Source organism: Myotis nattereri, assembly GCF_964212035.1.
Source record: "Myotis nattereri genome assembly, chromosome: 16".
Classification (NCBI taxonomy): Eukaryota; Metazoa; Chordata; class Mammalia; order Chiroptera; family Vespertilionidae; genus Myotis; species Myotis nattereri.
Genome location: NC_138091.1, coordinates 25,419,589 through 25,435,686, shown reverse-complemented (window position 1 = coordinate 25,435,686; position 16,098 = coordinate 25,419,589). Strand labels below are relative to the sequence as shown.

The following is a 16,098-nucleotide window of genomic DNA, read 5'->3' as shown; positions in this document are numbered from 1 at the left end:
GCAGTCCCCATGGCAGGCCCTCCCCAAAGGTGACCTCGGGCAGGGAGTGTTCACCCGCTGGGCTGCGGCCGGAACCCCGCCCTCCTGGGAGGAAGGTACTACCTGTCTGGCGTAGGCGGACAGCAGCCACCCGCAGACCCCAGCTGACATCTCAAGGGCCCGGCTCTGCGGGACAGGGACATCCTTGGGGCAGGAAGGCGGCTCGCCTGTGAGTGAGGCCCTGAGGTTTGCCCTCAGGAGGCCAGGAGGAAGCCCGGGCAGCCTGATCTCCGCCCCTCCCTCCTCCTCGGGTGGGAGCAGGCTCTTGCACGTGGCTCCGCTGTGGGCCTTCTCTCCTGAGTCAGCGCAGCGGGAAACAGCGAGCCTCTGGAGCTGCTTGTCGTTGTCCCAGTGGACGCAGATCCTCTTCCCGGAGCCAAGTAGCAGTTTACCTCTGTCCTGCCCTGAGCTGGCTAAGCGAGAGCTGAGGAGGGGATGTCGGGTACTGGCTTGGCCGAGATGGAGCTGGGCTGGTGCAGGACCACCAGGGAGGCTGCGCTTTCCCTCCCCAGGGCACAGGCGGAGCTCGGGCCCTCACCGAGCCGGCGTCCCTGGGGCCCTCACCGAGCCGGCATCCCTGGGGCAGTCTGGCCCTCGTGTCCTCCGGGGAGCTGGGTGATGCAGGGTCTGCACCCGTGAGGCCGCTTCTCCAGCTGCGGGAATGCGGGATGAGGCCTGCAGGGCCGGCATTTCGTCTCGTGAGGGGCAGGCGATGCCTGGCACACGTGCCCTCTCTCCTCCCCGTGTCCCCTGCCCATGGCAGACATTGCAAATCAGTCACAGGCTTCACTCAGAGATTGATGATTGAAATCTCGCTTTCCCACCGTCTGTTTCTCTTAGGCCGACAGCCTAACCCCTTTTACTTTACTTATTTATGTATTAAATATATTTTTATTGATTTCAGAGAGGAAGGGAGAGGGAGAGAGATAGAAATGTTAACGATGAGAGAAAATCATGAATTGGCTGCCTCCTGCACAACCCACACTGGGCATCGAGCCCGCAGTCCAGGCATGCGCCTTGACCGGGAATCGAACTGTGACCTCCTGGTTCATAGGTTGACGCTCAACCACGGAACCACACTGGCCGGGCAACCAAACCCCTTTTAGACCATGTGCTTTAATGGCATGGCTCTTGTTGCCTGGGGTGAACCCCAGGAGGGAGTTGGGAAGAGTCAGCGTGTGGCAGACATGCTGGCGAGAGCTGCAGGGGTGCAGCGTGGGTCCTGCATCACCGGGCAGCACAGGGCCTTCGGTCCCTGTGGGAGGACTCAGCACTCCAGCATGCCCTCTCTTTCTGGTTGGGTCTGTGGGACTCGGCCTTAAGTGAACCAATACTTAATGAGCACCAGCTGTGTGCCAGGCCAGCTCTCAGGCACCCGGGAGATGCAGTGGCCTTCGGGGGGGGGGGGGGGTGAGGGGGTGCAGGGCTGCTGACTCGGAGGACCCGGCATGGCCCCAGATCCTTAAAGCACCATGTTCCTGACCTTTCTGGGTCCCAGGTGTCTGATCATTGGATGAAAGTCTAGGACAGTGGTTCTCAACCTTCCTAACGCCACCACCCTTTAATACAGTTCCTCATGTTGTGGTGACCCCCAATTTCATTGTTACAGATTGAACATAATTAAAGCATAGTGATTAATCACAAAAGCAATATGTAATTATATATGTGTTTTCTGATGGTCTTAGGCGACCCCTGTGAAAGGGTCATTCAACCCCCAAAGGGGTCGTGACCCACAGATTGAGAACCGCTGGTCTAGAACCTCTTTCCAGAGGGTTCCCAGACCCACCCAGGGGTTCAGTTGAGAACCTATTCCAGGAGGAGCAAGGCCGTGCGGAGCTGGGAAGGAGGGGGTGGGGAGCAGGGGCACATGTGTGGAGGAGGGGAGGGAGGGAAGAGGGGAGGAGGGAGCTCGTCGTGTGTGTAGGTTGCTCCTGGACGGGGGGATCGCTTCCAGCTGGTCCTCCACTGCCAGCCTGTGATGCTCAGGCACTGGGGCTGCCTGTTCTTCTGGGGAAGCCAGGCTTAGGAGGAGAGCCCAGGTGCCCTCTAGGGGGACAGGCAGAAAGAGCACCCCGCAGCCCGTGGCCTGAGACTTCCCCAAAGACCCAGACTGATACCAGGTGAGGCCAGGCCCTGTGGGAGCTCTCAGCAAGGCTAGGGAGGCGCTGCTGCACAGCTCACCAGCCCCCAGCCCTCTGCCAAGGGTCAGGCAGTGTCCACTACTTAACAAGTGACCAGAATGCAGCCCTCACCAACTGGTGACCTGGGGGTGCATCCACGAGACAGTGCAAGAGGTGGGCGTGTGGAGGCCTCTGCCCTCACACACTCTGCCTTCTGCCTCTCACGCCCGCCTTTCCCCGAAGCCAGAACCGTACAGGCCGGGCAGTAACGTTCGTTAGAGAAGCCGGCCATGTGTGAGGGTGACCACGCCGCCCCTGGTTAGCCTGTCCTGTCCCTGTTTTGATAGATGCCGGTTCAGGGACGTTTCTCTGCCACTCAGTATGTTTCCGTGCCCATCTAGCTTGCGATCTCTGACATAGAAGGTCGCGGGCGTGGGCCCTCCCTGCGGGGCTTCCTCGGCCCACCTGACCTCCCTCTTCCCCTGCAGATCTCCCCCACGGCTCCCCACAGATGGTACGGAGGGACATCGGGCTCTCGGTGACGCACAGGTAGGCCCCGCCCGGCAGGGACTCAGCTGGATGGGGACCCGCACTTCAGCGTAGGGGGTCTGTCCTGACCCGTTTCTCAGGGCTCTTTGCCTCTGCTCTGTCTCCATCACCTCCTTGGGTCTCTCCCAGTCTGATGAGGGCAAACACAGGTCCCCGGAGAAGCAGGGTCACAGTCTCGGGGAGGAGGAGCCAAGAGCTTCTTCTGAGTCCCACTTGATATCGTGTGGCTCTTACAACTGTCCACACACCAGCGCCCCGTTGGGCTCGTTGATGCTCCAGACTCTGGGCCGCACCCCTGAGGTCGAGGCCTGGCGTCTGGGCCTCCAACAACTTCCAGGGCTGGCACTTGTGTGTTGGGGAGGGCTGATGCACCGTGGGAGCCTTGTCCGTCCATCACGTGACACCAGTGGGAGTATCTGCTGGATCGGGTCCTAAGGCGGATTGCTGGCTGGCTCAGAGGGTCTGCACACTGATTCTTCTGGTTGCTGTTGCCAAGTTGCCTGGCAAAGAGCTGGCACCCATGGCCACACCAGCGTTGGGGTTTTGACAATGATGACTTTGTGGCTGGACAGTCTGAATGGGGGAAGAGGGGGAGGCGTGGGCAGGAGGCAGTGGCCCCTGGGTGTCCCAAACTCCCAGGGAGAGGGTGCCTGGGGCTCTGGGCGGGAACCAAGTCTCCTGATTTCCCTGGGCTGTTCGGGGACCCTTGTCTATCCAGGCCCTGCTCTCCCGGCCCCTGAGAGCACTTCTGTGTGTCCACCCGCTGCAGGTTCTCCACCAAGTCCTGGCTGTCGCAGGTCTGCCACGTGTGCCAGAAGAGCATGATGTTTGGAGTGAAGTGCAAGCATTGCAGGTGATGGGTGAGGGTGGCCGGGGTGGGAGAGGGGAGCCAGCTTCATACTTGTTGTTTAGTCACAGTCCCACGCCTGGATTACTGACCTTAGGTCAAGTCAGAGTTCAAAGGGTTCCCCTCAACCTACGATTCATGATCCCATTCAGCACACCCAGGAGTGAGCAGCCCTCTCCAGGGAGAGGAACGGAGCATCAAGCAGGGCACTCCCAGAGAAGGGACCATTTGAGGTGGGCTTTGAAGGATGTGCAGAAGTTTGCCAGGTGGACAAGGAGGAGTTCTGAAATTAGCCTCACATTTTAGCACACAAGGATAGCAAACGGGGGCAGGCTATGATAAGAAGAGTGATGGCTTGTGGTACTCCCACAAGGAAAGAATGCGGATTCTGTACAAGCCCAACTTTCTTTTTTCAGACCATTGTGGTCCCTGGTAGGAGAGAAGGACAAGGATAGGGAACAGTGTGGTGTGAGCAGGGTCTGTCCCCTGCTTCCTGGCCTCCCTCACCCCACAGAGGGTGGCCCTGGTATCCCTGCTCCTACCCACTCCGCCCCTGCATTGCTGTGTGGCGTGGGGCCAGCTGCTTGCCCTTTCTGGGCCCCATTTTTGTCACTGATGCATCTAGGAAGAGGATTCCAGGTCTCTGTCCATCAGGACGGCTCTAAGACTCTGAGCCAGTCGGAGTGAAAAAGGCGTGTGGGTTCCCACGAGCCTGTAGGTGACAGGCCTCGTCCGTGTCAGTTGGATAAATCCAACTGTTTTCCTGGCGGGCGGCTCTCCTGACCACCGAGGAGATGCCAGAACTAGGTCTGTGGTGGCTCCCGGCCAATTGGCTTTAAATCGGGGGCCTCGGCTCCTTTCAAGTGGTGCCTTTCACGTGGGGAGGGCGACTCCTGAGCCCAGCGCTGCAACTGCGGGGTGAGGTTGGCAGGCCCATCGGTCAGTGAGAGCCCCCAGACGGTCAGTGAGAGCCCCCAGACGACGGTCAGTGAGAGCCCCCAGATGGTCAGTGAGAGCCCCCAGACGGTCAGTGAGAGCCCCCAGACGGTCAGTGAGAGCCCCCAGATGGTCAGTGAGAGCCCCCAGACGGTCAGTGAGAGCCCCCAGATGGTCAGTGAGAGCCCCCAGACGGTCAGTGAGAGCCCCCAGACGATGGTCAGTGAGAGCCCCCAGACGATGGTCAGTGAGAGCCCCCAGACGATGGTCAGTGAGAGCCCCCAGACGACGGTCAGTGAGAGCCCCCAGATGGTCAGTGAGAGCCCCCAGACGGTCAGTGAGAGCCCCCAGATGGTCAGTGAGAGCCCCCAGATGGTCAGTGAGAGCCCCCAGACGGTCAGTGAGAGCCCCCAGACGGTCAGTGAGAGCCCCCAGACGGTCAGTGAGAGCCCCCAGATGGTCAGTGAGAGCCCCCAGATGGTCAGTGAGAGCCCCCAGACGGTCAGTGAGAGCCCCCAGATGGTCAGTGAGAGCCCCCAGATGGTCAGTGAGAGCCCCCAGACGGTCAGTGAGAGCCCCCAGATGGTCAGTGAGAGCCCCCAGACGGTCAGTGAGAGCCCCCAGACAGTCAGTGAGAGCCCCCAGACAGTCAGTGAGAGCCCCCAGATGGTCAGTGAGAGCCACCTGACGGTCAGTGAGAGCCCCCAGACGGTCAGTGAGAGCCCCCAGACGGTCAGTGAGAGCCCCCAGACGGTCAGTGAGAGCCCCCAGACGGTCATTGAGAGCCCCCAGACGGTCAGTGAGAGCCCCCAGACAGTCAGTGAGAGCCCCCAGATGGTCAGTGAGAGCCCCCAGACGGTCAGTGAGAGCCCCCAGATGGTCAGTGAGAGCCCCCAGATGGTCAGTGAGAGCCCCCAGATGGTCAGGGAGAGCCCCCAGACGACGGTCAGTGAGAGCCCCCAGATGGTCAGTGAGAGCCCCCAGACGGTCAGTGAGAGCCCCCAGACGGTCATTGAGAGCCCCCAGATGGTCAGTGAGAGCCCCCAGATGGTCAGGGAGAGCCCCCAGACGACGGTCAGTGAGAGCCCCCAGATGGTCAGGGAGAGCCCCCAGACGACGGTCAGTGAGAGCCCCCAGACGGTCAGTGAGAGCCCCCAGACGGTCATTGAGAGCCCCCAGACGGTCATTGAGAGCCCCCAGACGGTCAGTGAGAGCCCCCAGATGGTCAGTGAGAGCCCCCAGATGGTCAGTGAGAGCCCCCAGATGGTCAGTGAGAGCCCCCAGACGACGGTCAGTGAGAGCCCCCAGATGGTCAGTGAGAGCCCCCAGATGGTCAGTGAGAGCCCCCAGATGGTCAGTGAGAGCCCCCAGATGGTCAGGGAGAGCCCCCAGACGACGGTCAGTGAGAGCCCCCAGATGGTCAGTGAGAGCCCCCAGACGGTCAGTGAGAGCCCCCAGATGGTCAGGGAGAGCCCCCAGACGGTCAGTGAGAGCCCCCAGACGGTCAGTGAGAGCCCCCAGATGGTCAGTGAGAGCCCCCAGACGACGGTCAGTGAGAGCCCCCAGATGGTCAGTGAGAGCCCCCAGACGGTCAGTGAGAGCCCCCAGACGGTCAGTGAGAGCCCCAGACGCAGGGCAGCAGGCAGGCCCGGAACAGGACCCCGCCCTCTCCACGCCGGCCGCCCTGCTGACCCTCTGACCGCGTGGTCCGCGCTGGAATGTGGTGGGAGGGGCTGCCCCGCATCCCTGGGGCATCCTTGGTGGGGCAGACATTCTCTGGAAAAGAGAAGCAGATGTGGGACCCACCGAGACAGTGCAGATGGGTATAGTCAAACCTCCCGAGCTCTAGGCCTGACAGACAGCCGCAGGAATGTGGTCACGCTCAGCAGAGAGTAGCCGCCAGGACTGTCCACACCAGTTCTGTGTTTCCGAGCTCATGTCTGTTGAGGAATTTGTGGGAATTGGGGCATCCAGGGTGAGGTGCAGGGGGCGGCCAGGCAGTGCCTCTGCGCCCCCGTCCGTGCCCAGGGAGGCCGCGTGGCCGTCCACGCACTGACCCCGCCTCCTTCACCAGGTTGAAGTGTCATAACAAGTGCACCAAGGAAGCCCCCGCCTGCCGGATATCCTTCCTTCCAAGTGAGTGCTGCGCCCTCCTCTCCTCCCCTCCCCTCCTCTCCCCTCCCCTCCTCCCCTCCTCCCCTCCCCTCCCCTCCTCCCCTCCCCTCCTCCCCTCCCCTCCCCTCCCCTCCTCCCCTCCTCCCCTCCCCTCCTCCCCTCCTCCCCTCCCCTCCCCTCCTCCCCTCCCCTCCTCCCCTCCCCTCCCCTCCCCTCCTCCCCTCCTCCCCTCCCCTCCTCCCCTCCTCCCCTCCCCTCCTCCCCTCCCCTCCCCTCCTCCCCTCCCCTCCTCCCCTCCTCCCCTCCCCTCCTCCCCTCCTCCCCTCCCCTCCCCTCCCCTCCTCCCCTCCCCTCCTCCCCTCCTCCCCTCCCCTCCCCTCCCCTCCCCTCCCCTCCCCTCCTCCCCTCCCCTCCTCCCCTCCTCCCCTCCCCTCCTCTCCCCTCCTCTCCCCTCCTCTCCCCTCCTCTCCCCTCCTCTCCTCTGCCTTTGGGGCGAGTCTCTCTCTCTCTCTCGATCGCTCGCTCGCTCAGTCTGTTCCCTGCTGATGGTTTCCCCTCTCCAGTAGCTCGGATTCGGAGGACGGAATCTGTCCCTTCGGACATCAACAACCCGGTGGACAGGGCAGCCGAGCCCCATTTCGGAACCCTCCCCAAGGCACTGACAAAGAAGGTACGTTGGACGGTGGCCTGGGGGGTCTGTTGCTTCTGCCAGGACAGCCCCCCACCCGGATGCCTCTCTGTGAAGCCTCCGGATGCGGGGGTCCAGCAGGACAGTGCAGCCCACATCTGGGGCCAGAGGGGGCCCTATCTTTAACCATGTAGCAAACTTCCCATTTACTGGTATAGTTGCATGCCCGTAACCCGTGCCCTGCCCCAACTCGCGCTTTTGGAGCTGATATTTCACTGCCTGTGAGTCAGGAGCTTTTCCATGGTGTTTCCTCTGACCATCATGCTGACATCACCTCCATTTTACAGACGAGGAGACTGAGCATGGGGCCCCTGTGAGTGAGAGACAGGCCCAGCCGCTGAGCCCGGCAAATGGGACTTCAGAAGTAACCCGTGCAAGTGCATCTCTTCCATGGCCTGTGGCCGGGCTTCTCGCCTAATGCACAGACAGACGCCCTGCAGTTAGACAGATTCTTGAAGGCCCGTGTCCCCCACGATGGTCCCCAGGCCTGTCTGGGGCCCCCGTGCACAGGGGTGCGTGGTGTCTGTGAGGCACCCCTGCTGATGGCTTCTGCAGCCACCCCCATCCTGGTGACCTCGGAGTGGGTCACCTCCCCCAGGCGGCTATGGGTGTGGCTGTGTGTTTCAAGTATGTTGTGTCCCAGCCCCAGACCAGGGCTTAGCATGTACTTGCCTCTCTGCTGAGGACCAGGGGACTGGCTGCCCCTGGCTGTGTCCGGCCTTTGGTTTGGGCCAGCCTGGGTGGAGGTTTGGGCAGAGGGCACTGAGGCAGGTGGCGGGGCCAGTTAACAACGGGGACGCGGAGGATGCCGCCTGGAGGGCTGCTCCACCTGGTGTCTCTGTGGGCCCGCTCGTGTCTTCTCTCCTGCCTCTCTGCCTGGCATTGAGGTAAAGATGTCAGTGTACCATCCTTCCTTCAAATATTAGACCGGAAAACGTCAGGATACCCTGGGCTGACCTCTTCGCTTTTACCCGGGGAAGGGAAGGGCCCGGCAAGGGGTGCGGGAGGCAGCCGGGCAGGGCAGTGACAGTCCCTACCCACCGCCTGTGTCTCTGGTCCTGCAGGAGCACCCTCCAACCATGAACCACCTGGACTCCAGCAGCAACCCGTCCTCCACCACATCCTCCACGCCCTCCTCGCCGGCTCCCTTCCCAACATCGTCCAACCCGTCCAGTGCCACCACGCCCCCCAACCCCTCGCCCGGCCAGCGGGACAGCAGGTTCAACTTCCCAGGTACCACACCGCCGGGCTTTTGGGGGGCTCTTAGGGATGGGGTCACATGCACCTTCTCAGCACACCCCAGCAGGCTCAGGGTCAAACACTGCAGTCACTGAGAGCACTTGCGGGGAGCCAGGCACTGTGCCCAGCTCAATTACATTACCGTATTTAAACTTGATAACAGCCCTGAATTGTACCCATTTTACAGATGGGAACACTGGGGTTCAGAGAGGAAGTGACTTGCCCTGAGCTGTACAGCATGTAAGCAGTAGAGCAAGATCAAAGCCAAGTCTGTCTGACATGAAGCCTGTGTTCTTGACAGAACCCCCATGCTGCCCTCCTGCGCATGCCTGGCTTCTACTGGACTTGCTCACTGGCTCAGGGCTTCTTTGCTCCCAGGGAGCCAGGGCGGGTCCAGAAGGCCTGGGAGAGGGGATCCGGCCTCTGTCACTTACCTGCTCTGAGATCTGAACCAGCTACCTAAACAGAAGTGTTGGTTCCCGTTTCCATAAAACTAGAGACCCCGTAGAGTTGGAATTAGGTTATCCCCCAGGTGTAGTTGACGACACTGAGTCCCACAGGGCCGACCTGACCAGAGCCGGGCTGACTCTACCACAGCCCAGACTGCCCTGCGGTCTGTAGGGACAGGACCCCTTCCTCTTGGCCAGGCCTGGGGTGTGCTGCCTCCCCAGGGAGAGGAGCGGAGCCCAGGTGTCCATTTGAGGACTGAGCCCCGGCCTTGGCCTCCCCGGCAGCTCCTAGCAGGAGGTCTTGGCCTTCGGTGTATTCAGTTGGCAGCCTGGAGGAAGGAGGGGCGCTGGGATGCTCCAGTTTTCTCCCGGCTGAGCCACAGGCCCACTGCCAGCTTCAGCCCGTGGAGCCCAGGGCAGGTCCCACCTGTCACTCCAGGCCCAGGAGGACAGACGTACAGCTCTCCCTGTGCCAAGGGACCCAGCTGGGCCGCCCGCAGCCAGCAGGAGGCCTGGCACCCTCTCTGGGGCCATCTCAGCAGGGTTCTAGGGACTTCTTCAGGGGATGGGGAGAGACTGCCTTTGTAGGAATCTTTTTTCTCTTTTGCTGTCCCTTCTCCTTAATCCGCACGTGGCTGGGTATCTTCTGACACGAATGCATCGTCATGACCCTACCCGTCCCCCCGCTGCCATTGAGCGATGGCCTATTTGATTAACCTCCTCTCCCATTCTGCTTTGTCATTAATATGCTCTGAAACTGGGCCTTTGGCTAAACCTCCTGGTTTGGATTTTTCTAAAAGAAAGGGCCTGTTTGAAAAACAGCAGCCACAGAGAGAGCGCTTTGTGTGACGTCAGCCAGCGTCTCGGCTTTCCCCGATGCCCCTCGCTGGGCCCGCATTGTCCGCTGCACAGAGCCCTCACTCTCTCCGGGGCCTGTTAGCTCTCTGGTCACTGCAGTGTCCGGGCCGGGCTGGTCGGGGGTGTTAATCTTGGAGAGAAACCCCTGCCGTCCACCACCCTGCCGTGCAGGAGCCTGTCAGCTTATCTTCAAGGATAAACCTGGGGAAAGGTTATTCCTACCCCGTCGTGCAGTACAACTGGAGCGGCTAACAAACTTCCCCAGGTCCCAGAGCCTCGTAAATGGCAGAGCTGGGGGTAGAGGCGTGCAGTCTGAGTTCAGCTCCCCAGCGAGCCCCCTTCAGTTTTCCATAAGAGAGGATGTTCTTCCCTGGAAGGTGCGGTCGAGTCTCAGAACCCTCAGCACCACCGTCAAATGTTTTCAGAATCGTTACTGTCCCCGCTGATTTTACCCTCTGGGCCCGTGCACGTTTCACAGAGAAGCAGGCCTGAGAGGGGAACGGAATGGGCCGGGGCTCTGCAGCAGGGTGGCCGTGGAGGCTAGGTCGCTGAACCCCCGTCCCAGGGCAAGCCCCTTCACTCCTGGGGGCTCCTGCCAACACCCGCTCTCTCCCAGCTTCTTTCCTCCTTCCTGCATGGATCACCCTGTCCTGGCCAGGCCCACCGGGGGCATGCCTGCCCCAGCCCGATAACCAGCCCGCCCTCCAAGCCCATGCCTGTGCCCGCTCCCCTTTGCTTCATTTGCTGTTCTGTGTGTGACTCACCTCCTCTTCTGTTTAAAGCTGCCTACTTCATTCATCATAGACAGCAGTTTATCTTTCCAGGTGAGTCCTCTGCATGGTCCCACTAACTGTCCTCTGCTGTGACCCCTCTGCCCGGCACACCTGGGCGCCTCGCCCTCTGCACCTTGGAGGTGCTTGAGTCTCAGACCCGTCTGTTTTGAGAGCTGCTTGTCTCTTAAGGCTGGAAAGGGGGGCAGGGTGAGTAGTAGCCTTCACAGGGGCAGTGCCTTGCTGGCAGCGACCGTGGCATCCATCCTGTCCAGCCCCTTGGACAGAAACTACAGGCAACTTGTCCAGGGTCACACGCCAGGAGGTGGCAGGAACTCCTTTTGCATAATGGAGGGGGGAACTTTTTTTTTTGATGCCTTCTGCGCATCTGTCATGGTATGCTCCGCCGCACACTGACCAGGAAACTGCTTATCTCACAGAAGCCAAAGCCAGTTTGGGAAGGTCCACAGGCTTCTCTTAGTGGGCTTCACCTTGCAGAGCCTTGTCGCATGGCGCCATCTGCTGGCCACTTATTGGAAAAGCCTCCTCAATGAAAGAAGACTTTCAATAAGACAATAATTTATTGATTCCCTTCCACAAAATTGTTTTGCGCACCTACTGTGTGCCAGTCTGCATTTGACCATATTCCTTCCCCTAAGGCATTTGTCCAGTCAGTCCTTATTTCTCTAGCTGAAGGTGACAAGCACCATTATAAGTAATCTGCCACTTTAAATCTTAATTTAGCCATGTGAAGGTGAAGTTTTAGACAAAGACTGTAGCTAATTGTTTTTTTCCTAGTTTAAAAAGGTCTGTGCTGAAGTCATGGTAGTTTGGTTATTCCAGGCTCTTCTATTAGGGGAGTGGCTTGGAGGGTTTGTCAGTTCTTAGAGGATCATCCATAGGGTATCGCAGGCACGCAGGCTGGCAGGGTCAGCGGCAGGCTCCCCGAGCTGCCTCTGTGGTTTCATACCAGTTACTGCTGTGGTTTCCCTCAGGAGCCTGCTGGCTCTAGGATGGCGTACAGGGTAGTGCCTGAAAGCATTGGGAAAACGTGCCTCTACTTCCAGAAGATTCATTTTGCTCTGCAGATGTGCTGTGGAAGGGAAGGAAACTATTTCTATTAAAACAAACATGGACACATTTTGGAGCAGAATGCAAAGTTTAAGGCAAAGTATGAGGCTTCAGAGACGTTTTGCCCTCCCACCGGAGTGCTGCTTCTCCCTGAAGCCCCCACACCACACACGTTTTTCTTCCATGGAAGCATTTGAGCGGTGTTGGATGGGAGAAGTGTCAGGCCTCCCTGGCAGTCTGCGGGCACGGTACAGCGGCGCTTGGAGGAGGCCTTAGCAGCGGCTGCCCGGGCCTGGGGTCTCCCAGAGACCGTGCACTGGACGTTGGGCACACGCGTGCGTTTCCTTGATAAGAAGGCTTGCGGCTGCTATCAGATTCTTTACGTCTGCGAGCTTCCAGAGAGGTTGAGAACCTGTGGTCAGAGGGCCTTCCGGGTGGCCTAGGACAGTGGTCGGCAAACTGTGGCTTGCGAGCCACATGCGGCTCTTTGGCCCCTTGAGTGTGGCTCTTCCACAAAATACCGACTTCTGCGCATGGGCCACGAAGTTTCAACTGCACTGTACGTGCGCGCCCCACGTGGTATTTTGTGGAAGAGCCACACTCAAGGGTCCAAAGAGCCGCATGTGGCTCGCGAGCTGCAGTTTGCCGACCACTGGCCTAGGAGAAAGCCCTGGAGTGAGGTCGAGGGAAGTTTGATGGCCGATGGGGAGGCTCTTTGTCCTAGAAGACAGGGAGAGGCGCGATTAGCCTAAGCCGCCGCTAACTCCAGTCTATCCCCTCTTGCTGATACAAGAGGAGGGAGCGAGGGGCCAGCCGGCCCCGGGGCTGCCAGTCTCCCGGTGTGCATTGGCGAGAATAGAAGGAGGCAGGCAGCAGCAGGAGCAGCTATGGAGCCTTGGCCTTATGTAACACACTGGTTCCGCCCTGGGTGACCATCTCTCAGGTGTCCCTGTGCAGCTTCCGGTGCCAAAACTGGGAAAGCCCCAGACTCGGGGCGGCCCCAGCTGGCCTGTGGGCTGTGTGTTTCTTCCCCTCCCCTGCGAGCTGTCCGCCAGCGGACCAAACCTGGAGGCCGAGGGGGCGGGGCTCCAGCTCCCGCCAGAAATTCCCAGCCCCGGTGCCAGGCACCAGGTGTCCCTCACGAGCCGCCTCCACTGGCCACCAGCCCCGGCCTCCAAGCAGAGCAGGAGGGCCTGGCCCACGTCCAGTAAACAGTAGCCCAGGTTGCTTCCACCACTTGCTGGTATGAGGCGGTTTGACCACAGGGGAATGGCGTTCACTGAGACTTCATCCTCCTCGCCCACCTGGGGCCCCTCCGGGACAAACCAAGTGCTGTAGAGGCTGCCTTCAGGTTCCGTTTCAGGAAAAGCACAAGGTGGCCCCGTGGGAAGGGCTGGAGAACACGTGTGTAGCCCTGTGAGGGGCGGCTGGGGGAGAACCCACTTCCCTGCGTGTAGCGCTGTGTCTTTCACGGGGGTGGGAAGGCGGTCTCATGCTTCGTATTTGCTTTTTGTTTCCTCCAGACATTTCCGCGTTTCCACCGGCAGCCCCGTTCCCCGATGCAGCGGACAGTACCCGGTAGGCATTCCCGTGCTGTGTCCCCTTTCTCCTCCATGGGGCCTTGTGGCAGCTGGATCCACATCTCTGACCGTCTCCCCCCACCCTGTGGACCTCTGACCTCCCACTTTGCATAAGGCCCTGCACCTGGGCCAGCCAGATGGCAAACGGCTTGGGCTAAGGCACCCTCTAGGCCCCTGAGCTCAGCCAGAGGGTTTTATTAGCCCCTTATCGGTGCAGTCAACATTGGGTGGGGCGGTAAACCTGACCCAGGAGGAGGGGGCAAAGGGTACTCAGAGTTATAGAAACTACTAGAAATAGCTCCTGCTCATGCAGCCCTAGCTCAGTGTCAGGCCACGCTGAGCACCTGACTCAGGTTCCCAAGTAGGTACATCCTCAGTGTACAGATGGGATCGTCAGCTCAGAGAGGTTAAGAAACTGCATAAAGTCACACAGCCGGGACGTACCAGAACCAATTCTCAAGTAGAATCTCAAGTTCTGTGCTTGTGTTGGAACCTCCATACTGGCTGTCAGGTTGAAAGGGCCTTGGTGGTCCCTGCCGCCCCCCCGCCTCAACCCCACCACCCTCGGGTTAGTCTGGAGAAGGCCGAGGCTGGAGAAGGGAATGGGGCCTGGTCCTCAGCCTCCTGACTGTTTCCACAGCATCCAGACCGCCTTTCCCATAGGTGAGGGTCAAAGTCAGGATCCAGGCCTGGTGGCCTCTTCTCAGACCTCACAGGGGAGTCCCCGGCCCAGCTGAGAGCCTAGTGGCCCGCCCTCAGGGTCTCCTTGACAAACCCACTTTTACTCGTAGGCTCGACGACCAGCCGAAGGCAGACGTGTTGGAGGATCATGAAGTAGAGGTGAGCCTAGACAGCGCCTTCTCTCTCCCTTCCCTTTTTCCCTCCAGCTCAGCATGCAGAGCGGGTTAGGCGCCAGGCCCTGCAAGGCCCCCTCAGGTGCCTGCTGCGGCAGATGTGGCCAGATGTGCTCAGCAGGGAAGAAGGATGAGGAAGCAAGCTTCCCTTTGCTTTTCTGTTTTGGGGGCTAAAGTCAGCTCTTAATGCCCATGATTCCCACCCCCGGCCTGGAGGCCCGGGCCCAGCCCGGGAGACTCTGCTTCAGTCCGTCGAGGGTGGGGCCAGACATCTGTTACCAAAGCTCCCCAGCTGATTCTGATTGTAGCCAAGGCCAACACCACTTGACCCTTGAACCACAGTGTCAGCCGAGCCTGGCTCCCTGCAAAGGGAGCAGAATGTTAACTAACTCCTGCCCAGGGAAGAGTCAGAAACTTGTGCTTACACAGAATAACACCCAGGAAGCATGAATGTGGTTAAATTCTTCATGCCGGGGATGTCGGTGCTTCCCCAGTGATCAGATGTCACTCACAGGGAGCTCTTGGCGTGTGAGGCCTCCCCCCGTGCCCCCCTCCCCGGCCAAGGCCTGTGTTTCGCGGATGAGGACACTGAGGTGCCAGGTGACCTGCCTATTGTCCACACAAGCCAGTGCAGGGCTGGCACCGGGACCCGGGCCTCCCGACCCTGTGCCCGTCCTCCTCCCTCACCTGATTGGGGCTCTGGGGAGGAGGAGTCAGCGGAGCCCAGATCTGCTGCCCCTCAGCTCCTTCCTCCTGTCCTTCCAGGCCGAGGAGCCGGAGGCTGGCAAGTCAGAGGCAGAAGACGACGAGGACGAGGTGGACGACCTGCCGAGCTCCCGCCGCACCTGGCGGGGCCCCATCTCCCGCAAGGCCAGCCAGACCAGCGTGTACCTGCAGGAGTGGGACATCCCCTTCGAGCAGGTGGAGCTGGGCGAGCCCATCGGGCAGGGCCGCTGGGGCCGCGTGCACCGTGGCCGCTGGCACGGCGAGGTGGCCATCCGCCTGCTGGAGATGGACGGCCACAACCAGGACCACCTGAAGCTGTTCAAGAAGGAGGTGATGAACTACCGGCAGACGAGGCACGAGAACGTGGTGCTCTTCATGGGGGCCTGCATGGACCCGCCCCACCTGGCCATCATCACCAGGTAACCCCGCCGGCCCGCGCCGGGCGGCCGCCTCAGCCTCCGCTTCCCTGGGGCCTGATACTTACGTGGATGCCCTGGAGAGTGTGGAAGATTTTTGGTTTTAGTTAAGTTTTTCAGTTATAGTTGACATGCAATATTATATTAGTTGCAGGTGTACAGCATAGCGATTGGACATGGGTACACCCCCATTTTGCTTGTTTATCAGAAACAGGCATAAGTCACCACCCACCAGAACTCCTGAGCAGGGCGAGGTCCCCCGCCACCACACCCGGGGACAAAATGCCAGCCCAGAGCACGACAGCGTGGTTCCTTAGGCAGCCTTACGGTGGTGAGGCCAGCTCCACACCCCCCACACCCCAGCCCCCAGCGCTGTCCGTCCGTCCTTCCATCCTTCCACCTCTTACCCACCCAGTCCCATAAAAGATCTGAGCGGTTCTCAACCTGTGGGTCGCGACCCCTTTGGGGGTCGAATGGCCCTTTCACGGGGGTCGCCTAAGACCATCCTGCATATCAGATATTTACATTACGATTCATAACAGTAGCAAAATTACAGTTATGAAGTAGCAACGAAAATAATTTTATGGTTGGGTCACAACCTGAGGAACTGTATTTAAAGGGCCAGAAGGTTGAGAACCACTGGCTTAGAAGGAATACCTGTAATAATGTAGCAGGGCATTCGTTGACAGAAGTTTAGCGTGCTTTACTAGTAGAATATCCTGAAGGCACTGGGGCACAGATAAGGAACAACCAGCCAATATTCTGGACCCCTCATCTACTCTCAAAGTTTCTGAGGCTCCAGCATCTTATCTCCTTGGAGACGTTTTCTAACAACTATCCC

General features: G+C 59.9%; 1 protein-coding gene across 4 annotated transcripts in view; it reads left to right on the top strand.

Annotated features, from left to right (window-relative positions):
* The window catches only part of KSR1 (kinase suppressor of ras 1), a gene marked incomplete at its 5' end in the record, with an annotated part of 140,722 nt that overhangs the window by 110,990 nt on the left and 13,634 nt on the right, over positions 1–16,098 (top strand). For 2 of the 4 annotated variants that reach the window (XM_081109592.1, XM_081109591.1), the window contains 9 exons: positions 2,648–2,708; positions 3,478–3,561; positions 6,566–6,627; positions 7,170–7,276; positions 8,359–8,527; positions 10,623–10,664; positions 13,205–13,259; positions 14,053–14,101; positions 14,881–15,260. In XM_081109592.1, coding sequence (XP_080965718.1) covers positions 2,648–2,708; positions 3,478–3,561; positions 6,566–6,627; positions 7,170–7,276; positions 8,359–8,527; positions 10,623–10,664; positions 13,205–13,259; positions 14,053–14,101; positions 14,881–15,260 — 1,009 coding nt within the window. The remainder of the gene's footprint in view (positions 1–2,647; positions 2,709–3,477; positions 3,562–6,565; positions 6,628–7,169; positions 7,277–8,358; positions 8,528–10,622; positions 10,665–13,204; positions 13,260–14,052; positions 14,102–14,880; positions 15,261–16,098) is intronic. The other 2 variants (XM_081109593.1, XM_081109594.1) reach the window with 1 other exon arrangement.